Consider the following 21320-nt stretch of genomic DNA (forward strand, 5'->3'; position numbering starts at 1 on the left):
ACCCACTCCTCAAAAACAAGAGCTGCTCAGCGTGCCGTTCTGACAAGAGTGGGTCTACAACTGGGCAGGTGAGACTTTCTGGTCTCACCAAAGAAATTTCCATTCACACCTTTAGAACCATCTGAGGGGACTTCCTTGGAGGTCCAGCAATTAAGACTCAGGGCTTCCACTGCAAGGGGTGTGGGTTCAATCCCTGACCAGGGAACTAAGGTCCCACATTTTCTTTTTGTGGCCAAAAAAAAAAAAACAATCATCGCAGTGCCCTGGGTCAGAGTGTGACCACACACAGAGGTGTGACAGAAGGACAGCAAGACCAGGAAGGGCATGCAAGAGCAAGACACTGTGCCCTGCTTTAAGTTCCCAAGTCCCAGGCCTCTGAGAAGGAACTAGAAAAGGTGAGATATGTGTTATGTATATATATGTATAGCCATACCGTCCTGAACGTGCCTGATCTCATCTGGTTTGTGTGTCTGATCCATCTCAGCTGGATCCCTCAGCTAAGCAGGGTCAGGACTGGTGAGTACTGCATGGGAGTCTGGCTAAAGGATTCTCAATTTGGGCTTCCCTGGTGGCTCAGACGGTAAAGAATCTGCCGGCAACGCAGGAGACCCAGGTTCAATTCCTGGGTCAGGAAGATTCCCTGGAGAGGGGAATGGCTACCCACTCCAGTATTCTTGACTGGAGAATCCCATGGGCAGAGGAGCCTGGTGGGCTACAGTCCATGGGGTCTCACAGAGTCAGACATGACTAAGCACAAAGGAGAGAGAGGAGCCAAATACATTTATATATATATATATATATATATATATATATATGCTGCTGCTAAGTCACATCAGTCGTATCCAACTCTGTGCGACCCCCCAGACGGCAGCCCACCAGACTCCCCCGTCCCTGGGATTCTCCAGGGAAGAACACTGGAGTGGGTTGCCATTTCCTTCTCCAATACATGAAAGTGAAAAGTGAAAGTGAAGTTGCTCAGTCGTGTCCAACTCTTCACAACCCCATGGACTGCAGCCCACCAGGCCCCTCCATCCATGGGATTTTCCAGGCAAGAGTACTGGAGTGGGTTGCCATTACCTTCTCATATATATATATATATATATATATATATATATATATATATAAAACAAAGGGGCAATCAAGTTTTAACCCACCTATGAAGATAAGTCATGTTCATTGCCTGAAGGAAATCAGGTAGATTCTAAAAAGCAAAGGCAGGAGCCTAACAAAAATCAGGAAACAGGCCCAAGGAGAATTTTGGATTTATTTCCTTTTATTTATGCTTTACAGCCAACCACAGCCAAGAGATAATGAAGTTCAAGTACCTGAGAAACAGGACCAGAAGTGGGCAGAGCCAAATGATTTGTTATTTGGACAACTGAGTAGGATTCCATGGGATTTTCTGGGAAGATTCACAAGCTGAAGGGCTGTCACTCAATGGGAATGAATACTATGGCAGAAAAATTTACATTTAGTAAAACTTCCGAAGTCAAACTTGTCTCAACAGATCCTCTCCTGAGCTGTGTGACTTTCGGGAAGTTTATGAAACTCTTTTTTAGTTTCTTCACCTTAAAAGTTGGGGCAATAGGAGCTCCACATATTTTAAGTGTTCCATGCATTAACTATTATTACCTGTGGACAGAATTCCCTGCTCCAAAGGGAAAATGGGGCATAACTTCCACTGACATTTTCCATTCAGCCTCATGCTAAAATGACCCACCAGCACTCTTCCCCCAGCCTGGGGCCCAGAGCACTCTCCCCCTTCAAATCACTTGGACAGGGTAAACATGAGTATAAAGTAACAGCTTAACCATCTACACTGCCTGCCTCCCTTCCTCGGCTGACAGCCAGGACAGACAGACTGTGCGTCTGTGTGTTCCAAGAGCCAGAGAAACCTCCAGGGCTGGCCTGTCCCAGTAACTGGACTGAACAAGCTCCTAGACCAGTTTGATCCAAAGAGACAAGCAACTGTTTCCTTACCAGCAGAACAACTGGGCCTGGCTGGGCCGACCACCGCAGCGAGAAAGCCATCACCAGAGTCTCATAAACCTTAAGGAGATAGGAGATCTTATGGCACAAGGCCTCAAAGAGCATTAAGTTAACCAGCAGGGAGGGAGAGGAAGAAAGAAGGGAGCTGTGCAAGGAGAGGGTACGAATGTGCAAGATGAAGCTAACCATGAAAATTTAATTTGTTAAAATAATGACTAGAGAATAACAGATAATGTACAAATTGTCTACATGCATTTATTGAATACATAATAAATGTGTGTATGAATATATAGGACTATCTACGCATACCCTGATAGAAATTAATTTCAGCTTCTCGAAAGCATCCTTGTTTGTCTCCCTGCTGGCGAGAACCTTGGTGCACAGAGGTAAATTTCACACTTCCGTTCAGCAGTCCCTCCACGCGGACCCTGTAGCTTAAGCTACCCAGGTGAGCAAATGTCACAGATGCTTCTTCGGCAGGCGGTAAATTCCAGCCATCCTGGGGAAATGCCAAGCAGTCTCAGGTCACAGGTTGGGCAAATAGCGATTTGGGGGTCTGGGGGAGGCCCCAGTGGAGGGGAGGAAGAAAGAATAAAAACAAAAGAGAGTGAAAGGAAGAGGCAGAAAGGACAGGAAGCAGAGGCAGCGTTTAGGGAAAGAAGATGAGCTATGCAAGAACTCAGACACAGAACACTTCTCAGAGTGCCTACATAAAAGTCTGCACCCTCTGGATCAGAGAAAGCGCTCTGCCGTGCCTATCAGCCTGCACGTGTGACATCTTTGGCTCGGAAGGACCTCCTCAGACACACACCTGGCCCTAAGAAACACAGTCCTGACTTGGGCACAGGCCTCTGGGAGCAAGTCTGCTGCCCATGCTAAAGATCATGACCCTACATTGGGCTGTAGGTTCCCTGAGGCTAAGGGCCATCACAGGCACATTTGTGTTTCTCTGTGTCTTTCATGCCTCAAACAGAGAAGTTTCATAAATATTTGCTACAGCAACAAAGGGGCCAAAATAGAATGCAAACTCTGTAATTTCATCATGTCCTACAGGAGGTCTAAAATGAAATGTCTAACTGGTGTTGAAAAATTAAACCCAAGCAGGGCAGGAATTTATTTTTAACTTTTTCACTTTTCAACCTGTGGGAGATAAGAGTTTGGCCCAATAACTCCAGAAATGTCTGTGTTCAAAAATATGTGATCAAGGACTTCCCTGGCAGTCCAGTGGCTAAGACTCTCTGCTCCCAACACAGGGGTTGTAGGTTCTATCTCTGGTCAGGGAACTAGGTCCCACATGCCACACTAAGAGTTCACATACCACAACTGAAGATCCTGCATGCCACAATGAAGACCTCATGCAGCCAAATAAATATTTTTAAAAATATATGTGGTCAAACTTACTTCAAAGCAATTAAGCGTCCATGACTCTCACTTATGAAGGCCAACATTCAGGAGGTGACATTAGCCAACGTAAGTGAGAAGAAAATATATTCTTGTGGGATATTGGCAAGACAACCAATCTTTGCATACTTAAGTCCAAATGGAAGACACTAGGGAGATTCTCTCCTTCGTGTAAACCTCTAAGAAGTTAAGTGAAAGTTGTAGTTACCAAGATATTCCAGCTTGAAATGTCTAAAAAGGGAGGAGACAGTATGGCAAATGAGTAGAAGGGGGCAGTGTCCAAATCAGGAACAGAGAGAAGCAATTATTTTCATTCTTGATTATCTTCATCATTGGTATTAGTATTGCTACTCTTATATTTTAGCTGTAATACCTATAACAGTCAGATAGAACATGTAAACTCTCAATCTATATAATAACACTTCCATCTTCTCCCCCAGAGTTACAGGGATGAGAAACTTATCCTGTGAAATTAATAATGGGCCTCCTTCTTCAGCTGGTGGATCAGAGACTGGGCTAGTAGAAATTTATAGAGAGAATTAACTCAAAGATTTTCAAAGTAATGAAGGAATTCAACCTTTCTGACTTCTCACTTTCCCACATCCACTCAATAGAAAGTTTCTGAAGGGTCTATTAGAGGACCTGATGGGTGCCCCAGGAGGCTGTAACAGAGCAATGATAGGAAAGCACAAGAATCCATTTAAGAATAATAATCACACATGAAGAACATCTTTCGTAGTGTAACTTTCTACAAAGAAAAATAAAGTAATATGGCTTAGGCCTGAGCATGATGACAGCCCCTTCCTGCCTTGGCTCCAGCAGGCTAGGTGGGGGAGGGGAGGCAACTGTGTGTATGGGCTAGAGGGGGGCAAACCACCAAAATTAATTCTTTACTTTCCGAAGACTTGCAAAAAGAAAGCAGCTTGAGGCCCCTTTAGGCCTTCCTCTGAGACAAGCCAAGCCAAGCCGCCATATCAGAAACTAGGTCTGTAGGAAGGCCCCCAACCTTCAAGTTTTTAAAGAAATCAGGCCAAACTTAACGAAAACAAATATCAATGCTGTTTAAAGTACATCAAGGTTCTTCGGGTTAAAAATCTCCCCAGGGGAAGACGCTCCCTGTAAGAGCTGAGAAAGAGAAGATGGGAAGGTTTCTGCAGGAACTTCTGATTATATTACTTGATTCACTTCAATACCATAAAGCATCAACTAGATTACCGAATAGAGAGGAAACACCCAGGCAACTAAGCTGGAGCTGCAAATTAAGACGTGTGCGTGTGCGCGCTGGCGCCCGCATACACTCACCCACGGGCTTGCACGCTGCCTTCTGAATTTCACTTCTGCATGCAAAGCACCACCGCCAGTGTCTGTGCTGCAGGCCACGGTGCGCAGGGAGAACGCAGCACTGCCCCCCGCCTGGCTCCCTGGGGACAGGGTGACACCCTCGCTCCTCACCAGGGGCTGACTGCTGTGGCAAGGCGGGCCCAAGCCCGGCCCGGGGGGGTATTTAATAAAGGAAGCGTGGCTTTCTCCCTGTGATAGGATAGGATTGGGTCCTCTCCTATCACCACCCTCTCGGGGATTAGAGGGCAGCCCAGAATGGAGGTGGCTGGGAAGAGAGGGAGCCTGGGGTGCCAAAGAGGAGAAAATCCGTGCAGACACAAGCAAGCTCCACTCCGGGAATGCTCGGCTTCCTCGGCCGCTCGAGGGCGGCCGGCGCCGGGCTCCGGGGCTCCAGGCCGGTTCTGCGCGGGGCGGCGGCTCCTGGCCAGTGAGCGCAGCCCCGCGGGGCTCAGTGGAGGCCTCCGGCCGGCAGGGGACTGGAGCCGGCGGGCGCTCCCCAGCATCCCTATCAGCCCCACGGTGAGATCACCAGTTTTCTAGGAGGCGTCGTCGCAGCCCTCGCAGAGACCCCTCCTCTGAAAGCCTAGCTAAGCGGGATGCTGCAGCAAGACCCAGGCGCCCGTCTCCCCAGGCCCAGCTGGAGGCATTGCGATCCTGTCTGAAAGGGCCTCGCTGAGCACAAAGCCATGGGGCTCACTGTCCTGCTCCTCCACGGTTTCTTAGCATTTTCTTAAGTTCCCAAAGTTTTATTTTGTTATGCGTCCCTTTAAACTCCTTCTCGGAAACTCCGATTTCTCTTTTCCACCTGATCTAAGCAAACAGGCTCTCTCATCTCTAAGGTTTTTGTTGTTTTCCTTCCCCACTGATTGGCCTCGGGAGGAAGTGGCTTTAATTTACTCCTCACAGGATCTGGTTACTTCTCCTCCAGGCTTTATACTCCGTGCTGCTCAGGGCATCACCACCTACCACCTACCGGCACCCAACCACGCAAGGGGTTAGGGATTACAGTCACCCTGGTAAGGAGACCACACAAAGGAAAGCTGTGCTTGTATCGCCCCGCTTTGCTTTTAAATGTTTGTTAATGTAAGCAGGGTGCACGGCCCTAGCACCTCTGCAGTGAGGAATTAACGACTATACCCTCCTATCCACAGAGAACCTTTCAGAATGGATGTAGGCTGGGCTCATCATCAGGGTCTCTGAGAGGCTTTCTTTGTTAGGAACGAAAGATAAATGCAAACTTTCAGTTCTATTAACAATGATAATTATAAGGAGGATTCTCTTACAGTGACAAGACCTGGGCTCAAATCACCTAAAACCCTCAGAAAAATGACTGGCAGCCCTACCAGCACAGGCCACTAGGTAAATGTATTCCTTTGACCTACTGGCAGATTCAAACTTGTCTCAAAGCAGGACAAACAGAGAACTTTTCTCACACTGACACTTTCTTAAGGAAAGTCAAACATCTTTCTAAATATCTTCACTTTAAGTTTCCAGAAGCCCCACTGACAGGTATGTGGGAAACAGACATCATTTTAGCATTTCAGCTGAGGCACACTGAACAAGCAACTGTCCACAATTCTAAGGTGAAAATCAAACCTAAATTTCCTGACTTCCTGGGCCGCACCATATGAACTTGGCAAAGGTATACTGCACTTCCAAGTCTGCAACCATAAATCTTTGTATTTTCCAAAAGCAATTTTCAGTCTAGAATCCAATAGCTACAAACAGATAGGATGCAAAAGAAACATAATTTGCATTTAGTCATGGAGTCAACAAGGTGGATTAAACTGGGACTGGCCTCCAGCTGGCTTTGTAAAATGTGATACTGAATGCTTCAATTAGGAAAAAAAAATCACTACTTTTTTTTCCCTCCCAGCTTGCCTTTCCAACTCAATTTGATTGATGGAAGTTGCTTTAACACCACCATAACCAGTTTTACATGACTGTCTAGAAAAGATATAAGGAGTCAGAGGATAAATTAGAAGTGCCATAACAATGAAAGAAGAATTTCCTTTCATAAATGCTATGTATCCAGGCCCTTGCAGGGACCATGTTAGACCTCATGCTCTCTGAAAGGTGGGCTCAGATTAGTGGCTCACTGGAGTGGCCCATTCCATGGATGTAGAAACATGAGACCATAAGGATAAATGGCATTCTCTAAATAACATAGTAATTTGGAGGCAGGCAGCTTTAGGTCTTAGCACTCTTGACTCAGGGTCCAGCAAACTTTTTTTATCTCCACATGGAATTCTCTGTACTTGTTCCACTGTATTCTAGCTGTACCAAAAAAAAAAAAAAAAAAAAGTGGTTGTTTCCACCACCTATTTTATTTTAGCGAACATTTCAAATTCTGTTAAGGATAAGGAATCAAACCATAAAACAAGGAGTCAAGGAAAGAAAGAAGTAAAAAACAGAAGGAGTTAAAGGGGAACTACCTCATCCTGGCTCCCAATAGTGGGATATTCCCTGCCAGAAAGAGGTGCCTTAGATACATTTTTGGTTTTTTTTTCTCGCAACATGGCTATCCATCAATAACCAATTTCAATTGGTGCAGAACCACCAGATCAAGTATGAGTAGGGAACAACCAGGAGTCTTCCTTAGAGTGTGAAAATTATGCCAAGAAAAGAACAAAACAAAGATTTATGCCAGAACAGCCATTCTACAGCCATGCTGTCCAGTATGGAGTATAGGCACTTGGAGTATGGCTAGTCCAAATGCAAGACGTGCTACAAACGTAGAATATGCAATAGATGTGAAAGCCTTAATACAAAAAGTGGAAATATTTCATTAATAATTTTATATTGACCACGTGTTGAAATAGTTTAGATATATTTGTATTTAAATAAAATGTATTATTACAATTAATTTCACCTGTTTCTTTTCATTTTTTTTTCCCCAGTGGACTACTACAAAATTTAAAACATTAAATTTGTTATGCAATATGGGTTCACTGCATAGCACTATTCAATGGGATTCTTCTCTCGCTAGAACTCTAGGATTGAAGGAAGGAAGTACCAGAGTGTTGGGATACCTTCTGCTGAGTTTTGGGGGTTCCCCCCTCTCATACAGAGAGCCTTTTAAAGCATTTAAAAGCACCGTCAGGAAGTATTGCAGGGAGTCTCAAAAACTCCTGGCCAGAGCTGGTAGAAAACCCAAGCTGAATAGACAGCGTCAAACTAACCAGACCAGAGGTCGACAGTCAGTCATGTGGTTTTGAAAAGACAACAGCAGTTGCTATGCATTTAGCACACTCATGCAACTGTGCTTTATATCATCGTCCTGTTAGTCCCTCAAGCAAGCCTGCATTGCATGGTCTTTACTGTACAGAGAAGGACTCTGAAGCTCTGCTAAGTCAACCTTCCAATGTTACACACAAGTGAGGATCTGAATCCAGACTGGTTTCACTCAAACACCAGGCTCTCTCTGCCATACTAGACTGCTCCTCAGGACACGGGCTGGTCTTCTTGGCAAAGGTCTTCTTCTCCGGGAACCTGACACCTGACATTTCAGCCATAGAGATTCATTCCTTTGACTTCACTTCTTTTTCTCTCTAACCTGCAGATAGTTCTGAGAGAGGTTTCATATAAATCTTGCTCATGTTCACTTCAAGTCAAACAACTATCAAAATACTTCTTCTTAGAGTAGGTATTGATCCAAAAAGATTAAAAAATACAGCAAACCTTAACATATAGAAGGAAAGAAAGATCAGTGACTGAAGAAAAAGACTGAAAAAATGGAATGCTGAGAGTGCTGAAGACCAAGTTTAATATAAATTTGGTTTATTTATATTAAATTTCACATTAAATTATATTAAATTTTCATGTAAATGAAATAAATTTCATTTACAATAAAACTCAAGAATACATCTACTACAGTTACTCTGGAAAAGTTTGGCAATTCCTCAAAGTGCTAAGCACGGAGTTGATCCAACATTCCGCTCCTAGGTGGAATGTTTTATTTCCAGAGAAATAAAAACATGGCCACATAAAACTTTGTTCAAATGTTCAGAACAACAACATATGAAAACAACCTAAATGTCCATCAATGGATAAATGGATAAATAAAATGTGGTATATCCATACAATGAAATATTATTTGACTATAAAAAGGAATGAAATATCAGTACATGCTACAGCACAGCGAACCTTAAAAACACCATGCTAAGAGAAAAAAGCTAGTAATAAACCATATATTATATGATTTCATTTATGTGAAATGTCCACAACGGCTAAATCCATACAGACAAAGATTAGTGATTAGTAGGGGCTAGGCAAGGGGAGAAATATGAACTAACTGGTAATGAGTACAGGGTTTTTTTTGTAGGGGGTGATAAAATGTTCTAAATTTAGGTTGTGGTGATGGTTGCACAATTTTGTGAATAGACCAAAACCACTCAACTGTAGAATTTAAATGGGTGGATTTCATGGTATATGAAATATATCCCAAGAAAGCTATAAAAAAAAAAAAATAAACCTACTAGTATTAAGGATGTTGTTATGACAAAGGTAACATTTTTCCCTCAAGTAGGAACATATGAGGAAGACAGGTAGAGGTCAGGTTGCCCTAAACTCACTGTATGTTACTCTTCCTCCTCTGAAACTTTGTGAATTGAATGGATGGGCCTATGTGTTTTCAGAGGGAAAATATTTTTAACTATGATTACACAATATCTCCAGCTGCTGATGCTAAGAAAATGTCATCACTAAAAATGCCATTGTAACTTTTCAGGTGGTTGTTGTCCAGTTTGTAAATAATTGAAAACATTTATTTTTGCTCTTATCCATTCCTTTTTTCCCCTCTTCTCCCAACCTTGCCCAGCCTTTTGGCCAGATACAACTCATTCTCACTTTAAGAGAATGGCAAGAGAAACATAAGAAAACAAATCTTAAATTCAGCACTATTTTTCTTTTTTCAGCACAGAATTACAGAGTCTTAGAATTGGCTTGGTCTTTAGGGACCATCTGGTACAAGCCTCTCTTTTTCATGTAAGAAAACAGGGCCAGAAATAATAAAAGCTAACAGTTATGGACTGTTTACTCTATGCCAGGCACTGTAATTTACATGTATTACTTCATTTAATTCTCACAATAACCCTCCAAAATAGGTACCATTTTTATCTTTATTTTGTAAGTGAAAAAAAAAAAAAAATGAGGCACAGAGAAGTTCAGTAAATTTAACTAGGTTACACAAATGAAAAAGTTGGAGATCTGGGATACAAACCCAGGCTGTCAAACTTCAGAGACCAAATCCTTAACCATTACTATTATAGTTTCTCCTAAAAGTATTTAAGCTATCTACTTGTCATCTTGTAACTACTTAGTGGTATGTCCAGAACTAGTACAGGTGTGAGGGACCCACCCCAGTTTCTACTTAATGACAGAGTATCAAAGAGAGAGATAGTTGACCTAAACTTTACCATGACCTAAACCAAAATAGATGAATTTTTCCACCCACTGCAATCTTGATTTCCACCAATAATTGAGAGCCTGAAAGACAGCTGTCAGAAGTAAGAAGACCTTCTGGGAAGTCACCACTGACCTTATTCTGCCATGAAGGAAGATAGGCTTTATAATCCTATGTCAGTTTATACTCACACTTCTTTTTTTTTTAATTCTGGAAATCACTCTGCCAAATTCTGAGAAATGTTATCGCTAAGATGACGATAAGACAAAAGATTCAGCCAGATAATTCTCCTGATGGGACATAATGACTACCTTGCCAGTCAGTTATATATTCAAAGGAAGAGTTAACACACTGGCAAACTATGAAATGGAATAGAATACAAGTCTTCAGATAATTTACTATAGAAAATACAGTATCTCTTATCTGTATCACTCAGGGCGCTCAAAGTACTTTACAAACAACTCATTAATCCTCTGATTATTTTATTCATCAATTACTACATTCCTTAAACCTTACCACACCATATCAGGTAGGGTGCAGGAGTGGAGCTAGAATTACTATATTCCTCTAACCCAGGCTAAAGTGTCCATGCAAGTGGACAGGGTGCTTCCAGGAGCATAGCAAAATGAGCAAGAGCTGTCTTTGGGAGCTGTACCTAGCACACTGCCTCAATCATGTGGCATTTTGGGTGACTTTTTAAATAAAAAGTAAAGGTAAAAAGTATGTTGAGAATCACTACACCAAGTTCCAACCATTACAGCATTCATCTAACACAAGCTGGAAACCAAAGTGCAGGCTCAGTTTTCCTAAGGCATGCCTGTAAAACTGTCTCAAGAGAAGCCAGGGTTATGCTTTAAATGAAAAAATTAAAACGCTTTCCTATTTAAATATGTTTAATATCTGAGTTTGTGTTTGTTTGCTTGTTTGGGGGTAAATGTTTTAATTTTGCCAACAATAACCAAAAGCATATGAATGTCAGCAGAGCAGAGAAGCAAAGGCGTGTGGAAGAGGCCGGACCCCAGCAGAGCGCCAGAGCCTGCCACCTCTCCGCCCAGGGTGCACACAGCCTGCCGCCGCCTGGGGACCCAGCACCCCCATGCTCCCAGCTCCCAACAGCCCACAAGGCCTGCATCACAGGTCTCCCCTGTGCCTTTCCCCGACTCATAAACCTTCTTCGGGCTTCCTCAGTTTCCCTTAAATTCTCCTCATTCCCAGTCCTCGTAGACATCCAATTGCTAGAAAACACGACACCAAATTTCCAAAGACCTCACTGGGGCAGGTCTGACTCAGGCTGCTCGCTGCCCTCTTCTCCCCACTTCTCAGGTGCCAGATGGGTGCAAATCGGCTTCTAAAAGTGGAGGACGATGCCCGGATGGAAGGGATGCTTCTCATCAGACACTGATACTGCGTCTTCCACGGAGTCGTATTACTGTAGGTCTACTGCTGGCATCCAGATCAGGACAAATATACAGGGTCTAATCACCCTGCGTTCTGCTCACCAACTGTGCCTGAAGCGGTGGCATCAAGTAACTCCCCTTCGTTTGCTCCCTTGCTCTCTCTCTGCCCCTTCCACACACACACACACAAAATTTGAATTCTGTCATCAGCAAGAAAAAGTTTTTTCACTTTTGCCTTCTAGAGATGAGCATTTACGAAAAGTCACTCCTGTCATGTCAGCCCCCAAAAGAATCTGATCAGAGGCATCTTTAAATTGTTTGAAGTTATTTCACCCCTGTTCTCTGCTCAAGGCCTAATCCTTTCAGAATTATTTTCCTAAAACATAAACTTCCTTCCACGGTGTTCCCTCCACCTACATATACAAACACACACACATACACATGTATGCACATGCATGCACACACACAAATTATTCTCTAAAGCTATGAAAAGATGAGAAGCAGAAATCTCATAATGTAATTGCTATACTAAAAAGAAGTGGCAGGTGAGAATTAATAAGAAAGGGTGGGGAAAAACTGAAACACAGTAATAGAGATAAGGAAAAAAAAAAAACTAGAGCCTGTGATGGGAGTGTTAATTGAACAGAGAGAATAAAGGAAGGAGAGAGAGAACAAAAGGGCATTAAGTAAGCAAAACATAATTTTTTAATATCCTTCAGTGATTTAACTTCAGAGCAGACGATGCTCAGAGGAAAATTTGCTGAAAACTGCCATATATAGCTATTTTGTTCTAAAATTAAAAACTATTCACAACAATTACAGTTATTCATTAACTATCTATAAATAGTCTCCTTAGTAAATGGCAACCAATATTTTGTGTTTTTTCCTCATTTTTAAACCAGCATGATTTTTGACACAGACATTTTTTTTAAATCAAGAAATGTTTAGAAATATGGTTAAGGTCCTTTTAAGAAATTCAGTATGTTTTAATTTTTTTTTCTCCTTCTCTCCATCCCATCAACCTCACTACCACCACCTCCACACATATGCAAAACACAGTCTATTGCTAATATGTCAGAAGACAAGGAATGGTTCTTAAGAAATGAAAGAAAATGAGGTATTAAAAGGTCGAAAACTCTCTATGAAATCTCTATGCTCCCAGAAGGAAAAAGCAGATAAAAACCGCCTCTGAAACATACTTGCTAGAGGTCTTGACAGAGTTTTCCTACTGTCTGAGGTTTGCTGCCTGAGAATTGTTCAGGCATTCCTTGTTCTTGGCATTTTTATTTAAAAAAGCAAAAAGGTATCAAAATAAAAACTTACCGACATTTCTCAACAAGAAGACTCTTGGGTTCTTTTTTTTCCCCTGAATATCCCCACAGTAATTTCTGAGTAAATACCTATCAATCAACTGTAATCTAGACGGTGCTGCCTACTTTAGGTGTTATGCGTGTCTGTTTCTTTAAAGTTCCAAAAGGTTGGTAAGACAATCTTAGCTAGTTTCCCTCCAAATTTCTGAGTTTTCCAATGAAAGTCTTTGACAAAAATCAAAAAAGCAAAAGCCGCCAAGGAATGCAATCCCCAGGCTCCTCTCAGGGTCCTGACTTCCTTGTAAAGACCCAGGTAAGCCCACGTAGTGCTCCCGTGAGAATCCAAACAAGCAGAGCCCACCCTAAATCAAATCACCTCTACAATACTTGGGAAGGAAGCTCAAAAATACTCATTCAGTGTAAAGACTAGAAAGTAACAATAGGGAAACTCCCCAACAATGAAAGAATGTACATGAACTGATCACCCAAACAATCTTGTCACTAGCTCTCTATCAAGAAGCGGGGGGGAAAAGAGCTCCAACAACTTTACAGACACGCTGTGTTGCGGGCACATCAACCATATGGAAGATTTGCCAGCTCTCAGAATGAGGGTGAGGTCGATCTTGAGTAAGTAAGCGTGCTTTACAATCAAAGAGTTCTTTTCAACACACCGCAGTTGTCGCCTACCTACAACACGGAACACTCAACATTCCAGGAGAGGTTTCTTCCTTCTCCTTAATCCTTCTGATACACAAGTTGAGGAACAGGAGAAAGGTCTTTCTTTTTTCCTCTTTTTATTTTACTATTTTTTTTGTACTCTCACCCATGGGTGTCCTCTTAATGCAAAACTTCTGTGTGTATGTGTGGGTGTTTCCCTCTTAACACAGGGTCAGTTATCCTTATTATTTTCAATTCACAGTATTCACTAAACTATTTTTAAAAATATATTATTTGAAAGACAGCATACAAAACCTTAATTTAGATTTCTAAAAAGCTCCAAACATTAGTGTAACTCAATATCAGAAAAATTTTAAAACAAAATATATAATCCAACAATAAATTATACCTTTAGAGCATGATTTTGACCGACAAAACTGCTTCTTATCACCATAGTTTAGGCAATACTCATGTGAGGAGCAAACTCTTGAATCCACACTAGAACCATATCTATATTCACATCCATCCACTTTGATCTATTGCCTTAGCAGTAGATTTTAATTAGAAGACTAGAATTAAACACTTTGACCACAATATACATTTAAATGCCCTGATAGACTTCCTTTCAATGAAAATCTGATAGTGTCTTAAAAAGAGTCTCTTTAGACTGAATTATCAAATATGCCTTTATAACTTGATTCTGTATTTTATGAAGCAAGATCAGCAGGAATGCATACCCAATTAGCAACAGATTTCAACAAACCAAATATTCCAGGTAAATAAGAATCAGAGAAAAAAGAAACTGAGAAGGAAGAAAAAAACAAAAGATAAAGAAATATATACGCACTTAGGTATCTTGCTCCAGGCTAACAGAGAAAAAAAAACTAAACAGTGTGACAACCTGAAAAAGCCCTTTTGATATTTGAATGCACAACCCATACATTTCTTAAAAGGTGTATCACAGCTAAAATAATGCAATTCCCAGCTTTGTAATAAGGTTAGGCTTTGGCAAGGAAACCTGGAAGACTTACAAAATCTGAACATCACTGCTCAGGTGCTTTGTTTGGGATGTCACGCACAACACAAATAACATTCAACAAAGGAGCTGCTTACTAATTTTCCATACATTTCAAGGCCCGAGTGATTACACATTCGATCAATGGTCACATCTTGAAACTATTTATTTTTTAAAACAGAAACACAGAGAGCCCTCAAAAAGAAAGCCACCCTGTGTGCCCTCAGAGCCCCTCCTTCCTTTTTTTATGTGTAACTATCAATGTATATCAACCGGGCATGCAATCATATTTATTGTCACTTTCATTCATGTCATGCCCTTGCTTATATGGTTTAGATATGAATTATTGACTGTTACACTCCTTGTTGTAAAAAATAAATAAATAAATAGGATGTCAGGTACTCTGCGCTGCTCCGCAGCGAGCAACCAAGTCAGAGGCCAGCAGAAGCTCCCGCTTTATGGAACCACCCCTCGTCCCTCATCTTTATGCCCTGGCTTCAGATTGCCTTCTCACCTCTTTCTTTTTACAAGGGAGAGACTCACCCACTTTGGAAAATTAAGGATTAAAATAAACAAACAAGAGGATGTTGCTAAGTGTCCTTCCCAGAGCATCTGTTGTTTCAGAACACCTCTGATTGATGACTGCTATTTTTTAATTGTTGCTTTAAAATTTAAATGCCCTCCTGGGACGTGTTATAAGTGTGTTAGTTCATGATATGAGGTCTAGAAAGTAGAAAAACGACAGAATGAGTGAGCTCGTCGCATTCTCTTCTCCTAAACCCAGCGATTCTCCCAGCTATAAAATCACAGGGCGCTCAAATACCGATAACCTGATGTCGTGTGACGCGTTCCACAAAGGTATCTGACAACACTCTGTCAAGAACTCTAGTTTGCTGCTTCGTGTAATTACAAGGAAAAAAGAAGAGGAAACTTTAAACACTTTAGCACCCCCATGCCCAACTCCAAAAACACTGTCTTAAAGATGGGCCAAAATATATTCCTTTAAGAAGTGGACTTTTACTTTCATATTTTTCCCCCACAGGCACATCATTCTGTAAATTCCCCTTCAGAACCTCTGTTTTAGCTTCAGTTTCAAAGAGGCCAGGAATAGAGTTAAGGCCAGCAAACCGCTAATGTCTGGTAATAACTGTCAAAGAAACTTGCTGCTTTCTGTTCCAGGAAGCAAGGCTACTAGGACTTCCTATTGGAATATGCGATCAATCTTGAAAGTACTTCTATTCTGAAATTTTAATATTTAAATAATGGGTTCCTGATTGCCGGTTAAGTGGTCAATTGGCCAAAGAAAATGCTTAAATGTTGGAATCTCATTCCTACCTGTTTTCTCTTTGATTTCACACAAGACATTAAACAAGGCAGGCTTCATTCTGTGGCAGTTTAAAGCATGTTTTCTGCAAGAAAGAAACAACAACAGAATAGCTTAGGTGGACTCCTGGGATCAAGCTGCTGATAATGCACAGGGGGAAAAAATTGAGCATTTAGCCAAAATTATAGACCAAGCATAACTCTGTGGCATGCTTCAATTGCTTTATGACTTAATATAAAGAGTCCCGCCATAGAAAAAGAAATAATGTTAATTAGCAGGGAGAGAGCAGGGATTTAACTACAGAACAGAACTAACCTCAATTATGCTCATTTAGGAAGAGTTTGGGGTTTTCTGTTTTGTTTTGTTTTGTTTTTTATGAGTAGTTTAATCCAAGTGGAAGTCTTAAACCAATAATCCTATCCAGGGCAATGAAAACACGGCAGAGTCAAATGCATGGGTTAACAGTTTTGTATAATCTACGCAACCACCATAGCCTAGGAGCTCTCTGCTTTTCAGTTCGTGTGTGTGTGTGTGTGTGTGTGTGTGTGTGTGTGTTTTCAAATTTAATTCATCCATGTGTTTGAATTCATTCCACAGATGCCCCTGTATTCTCATAAACACAAGATGCTTGAAAGGTCTTCTGAGCAGAACTGTCAATTTATAAAATTTCAGTCCCCAAGTTAAAGAGTATGGAAATGCATTGCCAGGGGGCAAACATACCCATATGGGGAATAGATTCATTTCTCTGTGCTCACATTATGTCGCTTGTGCACACACTGCTTATTTGCAGGTGTTGAAATTCAATTATTTACAATTAGGACCTTGCACCCATTGGGGAAAAAAATAAATACAATTCTGCCTTTTAGATTAGTGATTTACCTGGTTCTTACATGTGTCTGTATTCAGCATGCACTTAAGGACCAAAACAATACCTTTCCCTTGATTTTACTCTGGAAGCACTTAGCAGAAGGATATTGTTTTGGAAACAAAATACTGATCATATCAGCTATTAGTTAAGGGAATTGTGTTGACTAACTAAAATGAATGTATAAAGATAAATGGAAACCTCTGGCACTCAAGACACATGCAGTTCTTTTTAAATTCCTTTCAAAGTTAAAAAAATAGATACACATCCTGAGGAACGGAAACCAGAAGCATGCTCTATCTACTGTACAGTAAAAGAGTCAAAATCTCAAAATTCAAGAGTATCAAAATAAACATAAACATTGCGTCTAAAATACGAAGGGTTCACTATATAAATAATAAAAGTACATTATGAAGATGTGACTAAGGAAAGGAAAACCCAGTTAAAGTATTTGCTGAGCTACATTAACTAAAAAGAAAAGCTTAGTGGTGATTTAGTTCTGGTGTGGGGTGAGAAAAATGGTGAAGAAGACTTTAAGGTATCAAAGACTTCTTTCTGGGCCTTTTAAAGGAGTTTTCATTAATTGTATTCTTATATAAAAGCCCAAATGCAAAACAAATAACAACAACAAAAAATTCTATGCAGCTTTGCAGAAATATTGTTATTGCCAAGCACATCCATGGGGTTGGATTATAGAGAACAGAAAATCTCCCTATCCCAAAATTGTGTCTGATTCTGTCAACATTTAGGTCATTAAAAGGGTGAACCCGCCAAGCCACGGCTGTCCTCAGTTGTACAAAAAGGAGCGGGACTAAACATCAGAAAAGTGGTGGTTCTCAGTGCTACCGGCCCCTTCGGCTGCACAAACTTGTTATTAGAGGCGTTTATTGGTATGTCTGAGTTTATTTTTCTAGAACAATGTAATGAAGAGATCTGCTCCAGTTCAAAAAGAGATTGCCAGTGGGAAATCTTCCATTGACCCCTACCTATTAGTTTTTCTCCAGGTAATAAAATTCAAAAAGGGCACCAAATAATTTTTGAAAACCTTCCTCTATTAAAAAAAAAAAAAAATTGCATAGTTCCAGTCTTTGAACCTTTCCAAGTTTTCAAGCATCCATAAACCTCAGGACTTTTGAGTTTACATGTTGCATGTGCTTATAGCTAAAATAAGAGTGTAATTCATATCATCCTTGAAATTGCTTCTTCTCATTTTCTCAATTCAATTCCCATTTCCCTTAAACAAAAATAGATATAATAATGTATTCTCCATAGAACTAAGTCTTGTGAGGTAGAGAAACTGTGTACATATAACTTAAAAAACCAACTACTTCTGAGATTTAATAAAGCTGGGTAACTGGAAAGACATATGTGGCCATTAGAGTGTCTTAAATTCTTCTTTTCAAGAACGGCCTTGGGCAACCAGTTGGTGGGTTGCCATTTAGTTTACGTTTTGTTGTTTTTTTTTAAGAGAATTTACTGTAAAATCCTAGAGTGGAGAACTATATACTTGGCAGTGGATTAACTAAGAAGCTACAGAGCTTCTTTATAATGCTTCCTTAATGAAGATCTTCGTGTCCTATAGGATGAAAATATATAAAATACACATTTGCCTTCATTTCTATTTTAGTGGCATCTAAGTGGTCCTGAAAAAAGCATGGGGAAAAGAGCATGCTTGATTTTCTCCCCCCACCCCTTTTTAAAGAACCATACATTCTGTGCCACAGAAGGTTAGTAACTGACTCAAAATAAGAGACAATAAAGTTACACTACATATCCGAGTCTCTAAAACCGAACAAACATGTTTAAAAGCAACAGTATCTCTTCTTTCTTTACATCAGCCTTTTTGGGACAATTAAATGAATGCAAAATATTTTCTGGATGGCTGACAACTACTGACAAAGAATTACTCTGCTTTTTTTTTTTTTTTAATACGGAAAGGGGGAAAGATAAAAATTAATTTTAGAGGAGTATGTTCACATAGAAAATTCAAAGCCTCTGATTTACATAAGGAGTCAACTATATTTGCAAATAAAGTGTTCATGGGACATTTTATTTTGTAATGTTACGGAGTCCCTCAACAAGAAGACATGGAATGCTGTTCAAAACTTGACAATTCTGCTCTCTCTGATACTTTTTTAAAGCAGTAAAAAGTGCCGAGGGCCGCTTTTGGATCAGTTGGCAGTATTTTCGGCTTGCCTGAGTGTTTGTGTGGATATATATGAAGATCTCTATATTCACACACACAATATATGAAAATATACATACAGACAGCCACATCACCGCATGGGAGATTGCACTTTCGATAACAACGCTCCTTCAAATTTTACTCCTCCGCCATATAGTTGCTCGTCAAAATGGGCCAAGGAATAACATTTAAAAAGAAAGCGCTGTGGTGATTCGGTTCCCATTGTTTCCCCCGGCGAGAGGGAGAAAAACAAAAAACCCCAAGAAAGGAAAAGAAAAGCCTCCATCTCACCTGGCCTGCGCCTCATCCAAACTCTGGTCTGTGATGGTCATAATTTGCTGTAAAATGTCTCCAATGTCCTGCTTCCTCCCGCCCTCCCCCTCGGTCCCTCCGGCCCCATCCTGCAAGTGCTGGGACAGGCCGGGGTGTCCGGCCATCCCGACCCCAGCATGGGAATGCATCAGCCTGGGCTGCTCGTCCATCTCCAAAGGCAACGGCAGCCCCCGGCTCTTCCTCTTCTGCTCCTCGGCTCGGCTCCTGGGAAGCACCAAGGCTTTTTATCCTTCAAGCTGTCTTCAAATCCTTTTCAGGATAAACAGAGAAAGGGGAAAAAAGAAGACCAAAAGAAAAAAAAAAAAAATCCCTTTGCCTCTTTAGAGGATGGTGGGAGGATGGGGAGTGGGGAGGGGGAGGGGGCGTGAAGGGGTTGCGGGGTGAGGGTGGGGATAAGGACTGGTGGGGAAGGGTGTTGACTCCAAAAAAGCAAGAAAAATAAACCACCTTCCCACTTGACGAAAAGAAATCAGAGCTGGCTTTTGGTTTTTCAGTCCGTCTCCTTTGCAAGGCAGAAATGGGCTCCCGGCGCTTAAATCTGTGGCTTAATCCTTTTGCAAATATGCATTGGCCGGGAGAAAGGAGAGGAAGGCAGGGGGATTGCAATGCAAACTTTCCCCCCCCCACCCCCCGCTACCCCCCACCCCCACTCCGGGCCAGAGTGATCTCAAAGGGGGTGGGCTGTTGCAAAAGCCAGATCTCCCCCAGCCACGGCGGCAAGGCAGAGCACAGGCTCTCTCCTCCTCCGTGTCTCTGCAAACTCCAGCAGCCCCGTCAGCCTCCTGCTTTTGTTTAGCTCAGGCTCAGGACTCCAGAAACATATACAGAAAAACCACAGCCTGAGAGGAGGAGGAGGAGAAGGAGGAGGAGGACGAGGAGGAGAGAGGAGGGGGCAGAGGAAAGGGGGGAGGAGGGAGGCGGGGAAGCCGGGAGGCGGGGGAGGGAAGGAGAGAGGAGGGCACTCGTGGCCCCGCCCCCTCCCCTGATTGGTCATTGAAGAAAAGACAGGCCCCTCCTCCCTCTACTTTCCTCCCCGCGCCTCCTCCTCGGCCTCCTTCGGCTCCTCCTCGCCCGGCGCCCTGTCAATCAGAGTTCAGAGGTGGGCTGGGAAGGAGGCCGAGCTAACACCAAGTCTCCAGTCCTTAAAGGTGCAATGATACCGTAGCGCCGCTCGGTTAGTACGTTCCCACTTTTCCTTCCTGCCTCACTTGGATTCCGTCCTTGAGAAAAATGTGGCTCTACTTAAATGCAAACGTATAAAATTAACACGAAAGAATATAGACAGCGTCGGTCTCCCCTGCAACCGGGGTTTTTCTTTTCCTCTAACATTGCCGTTTAAAAGTTGATCCTTTTAATTCGTTAGACCTCAGGGAAACTGCTGTGAGCCAAAGTTTGTCAGCACGAAGTTGTTATGAAACATAATCGAGCTGTTAATATAATTAATAATGATCTCTAATAAATGGCATATGTAAAAATAGATTAAAAAGAACAATCACAGTAGAGCTAAAAGGAATACTGAACTGTAACATTTTGGTTGCATGGAAACTAAATTATGAACTGTTAAATAATGCTGAAAAAAAGATTAATAAATAAGTTGACCAAATGAAACTAATTCAACATCTCTCTTTCTTTTCTCCCTGGGGGAAATTAGTTATTTGGCTTAAGTACTTAATAAAGAAATGCATTATCACAGTCTGGTTCTAGTTTTTAATATAGTTTAATAAGCATTATTAACTGGAATAAGGAACAAACTGACATTTATTGAATGCCTACTATGCACCAAGTAATTTACATGAGTTATTTTATTTAATCCCCAAAACATTTCTGAGAGTTATGGATTATTAGTTCCACTTTACAGGGAGGGAACTTCAAAATGTTAAATAGCTTCTCTTAGTCCCATAGTTATTAAGTGTCAAGGAAGGAGTGTCTCCATCTAACAGAAATGTATAGTGTAAAAATTAGTTATGTGCCCATCTTGTTTGAAAAGGGACTCAAGATGCTTACAATAATACACATATTGAAACACACTGACCCAAATTAAAAAGAAGTAGGAAAGAATGAAAAAAAATTAAATAAAATCAGGGGAAAATTCTAGTAAG

At 41.4% G+C, this 21320-nt stretch overlaps 1 protein-coding gene across 2 annotated transcripts in view; it reads right to left on the minus strand.

The window, feature by feature from the left end:
• Positions 1-19828, minus strand: part of PBX1 (PBX homeobox 1) — a 294951-nt gene extending 275123 nt beyond the window's left edge. The window contains exons 1-3 of one of the 2 annotated variants that reach the window (XM_065946526.1): positions 19669-19828; positions 19180-19470; positions 15850-15923 (exon numbers count right to left, since the gene is read on the minus strand). In XM_065946526.1, the coding sequence (XP_065802598.1) occupies positions 15850-15923; positions 19180-19370 (265 nt within the window). In that variant the 5' untranslated portion in view covers positions 19371-19470; positions 19669-19828. Of the gene's footprint in view, positions 1-15849; positions 15924-19179 lie in introns of both variants that reach the window. The other variant, XM_065946530.1, reaches the window with a different exon arrangement.
• Between the last annotated feature and the right edge of the window lie 1492 nt (positions 19829-21320).

The sequence above is a fragment of the Muntiacus reevesi genome, chromosome 1 (assembly GCF_963930625.1).
Source record: "Muntiacus reevesi chromosome 1, mMunRee1.1, whole genome shotgun sequence".
In the NCBI taxonomy this organism is placed as follows: domain Eukaryota; kingdom Metazoa; phylum Chordata; class Mammalia; order Artiodactyla; family Cervidae; genus Muntiacus; species Muntiacus reevesi.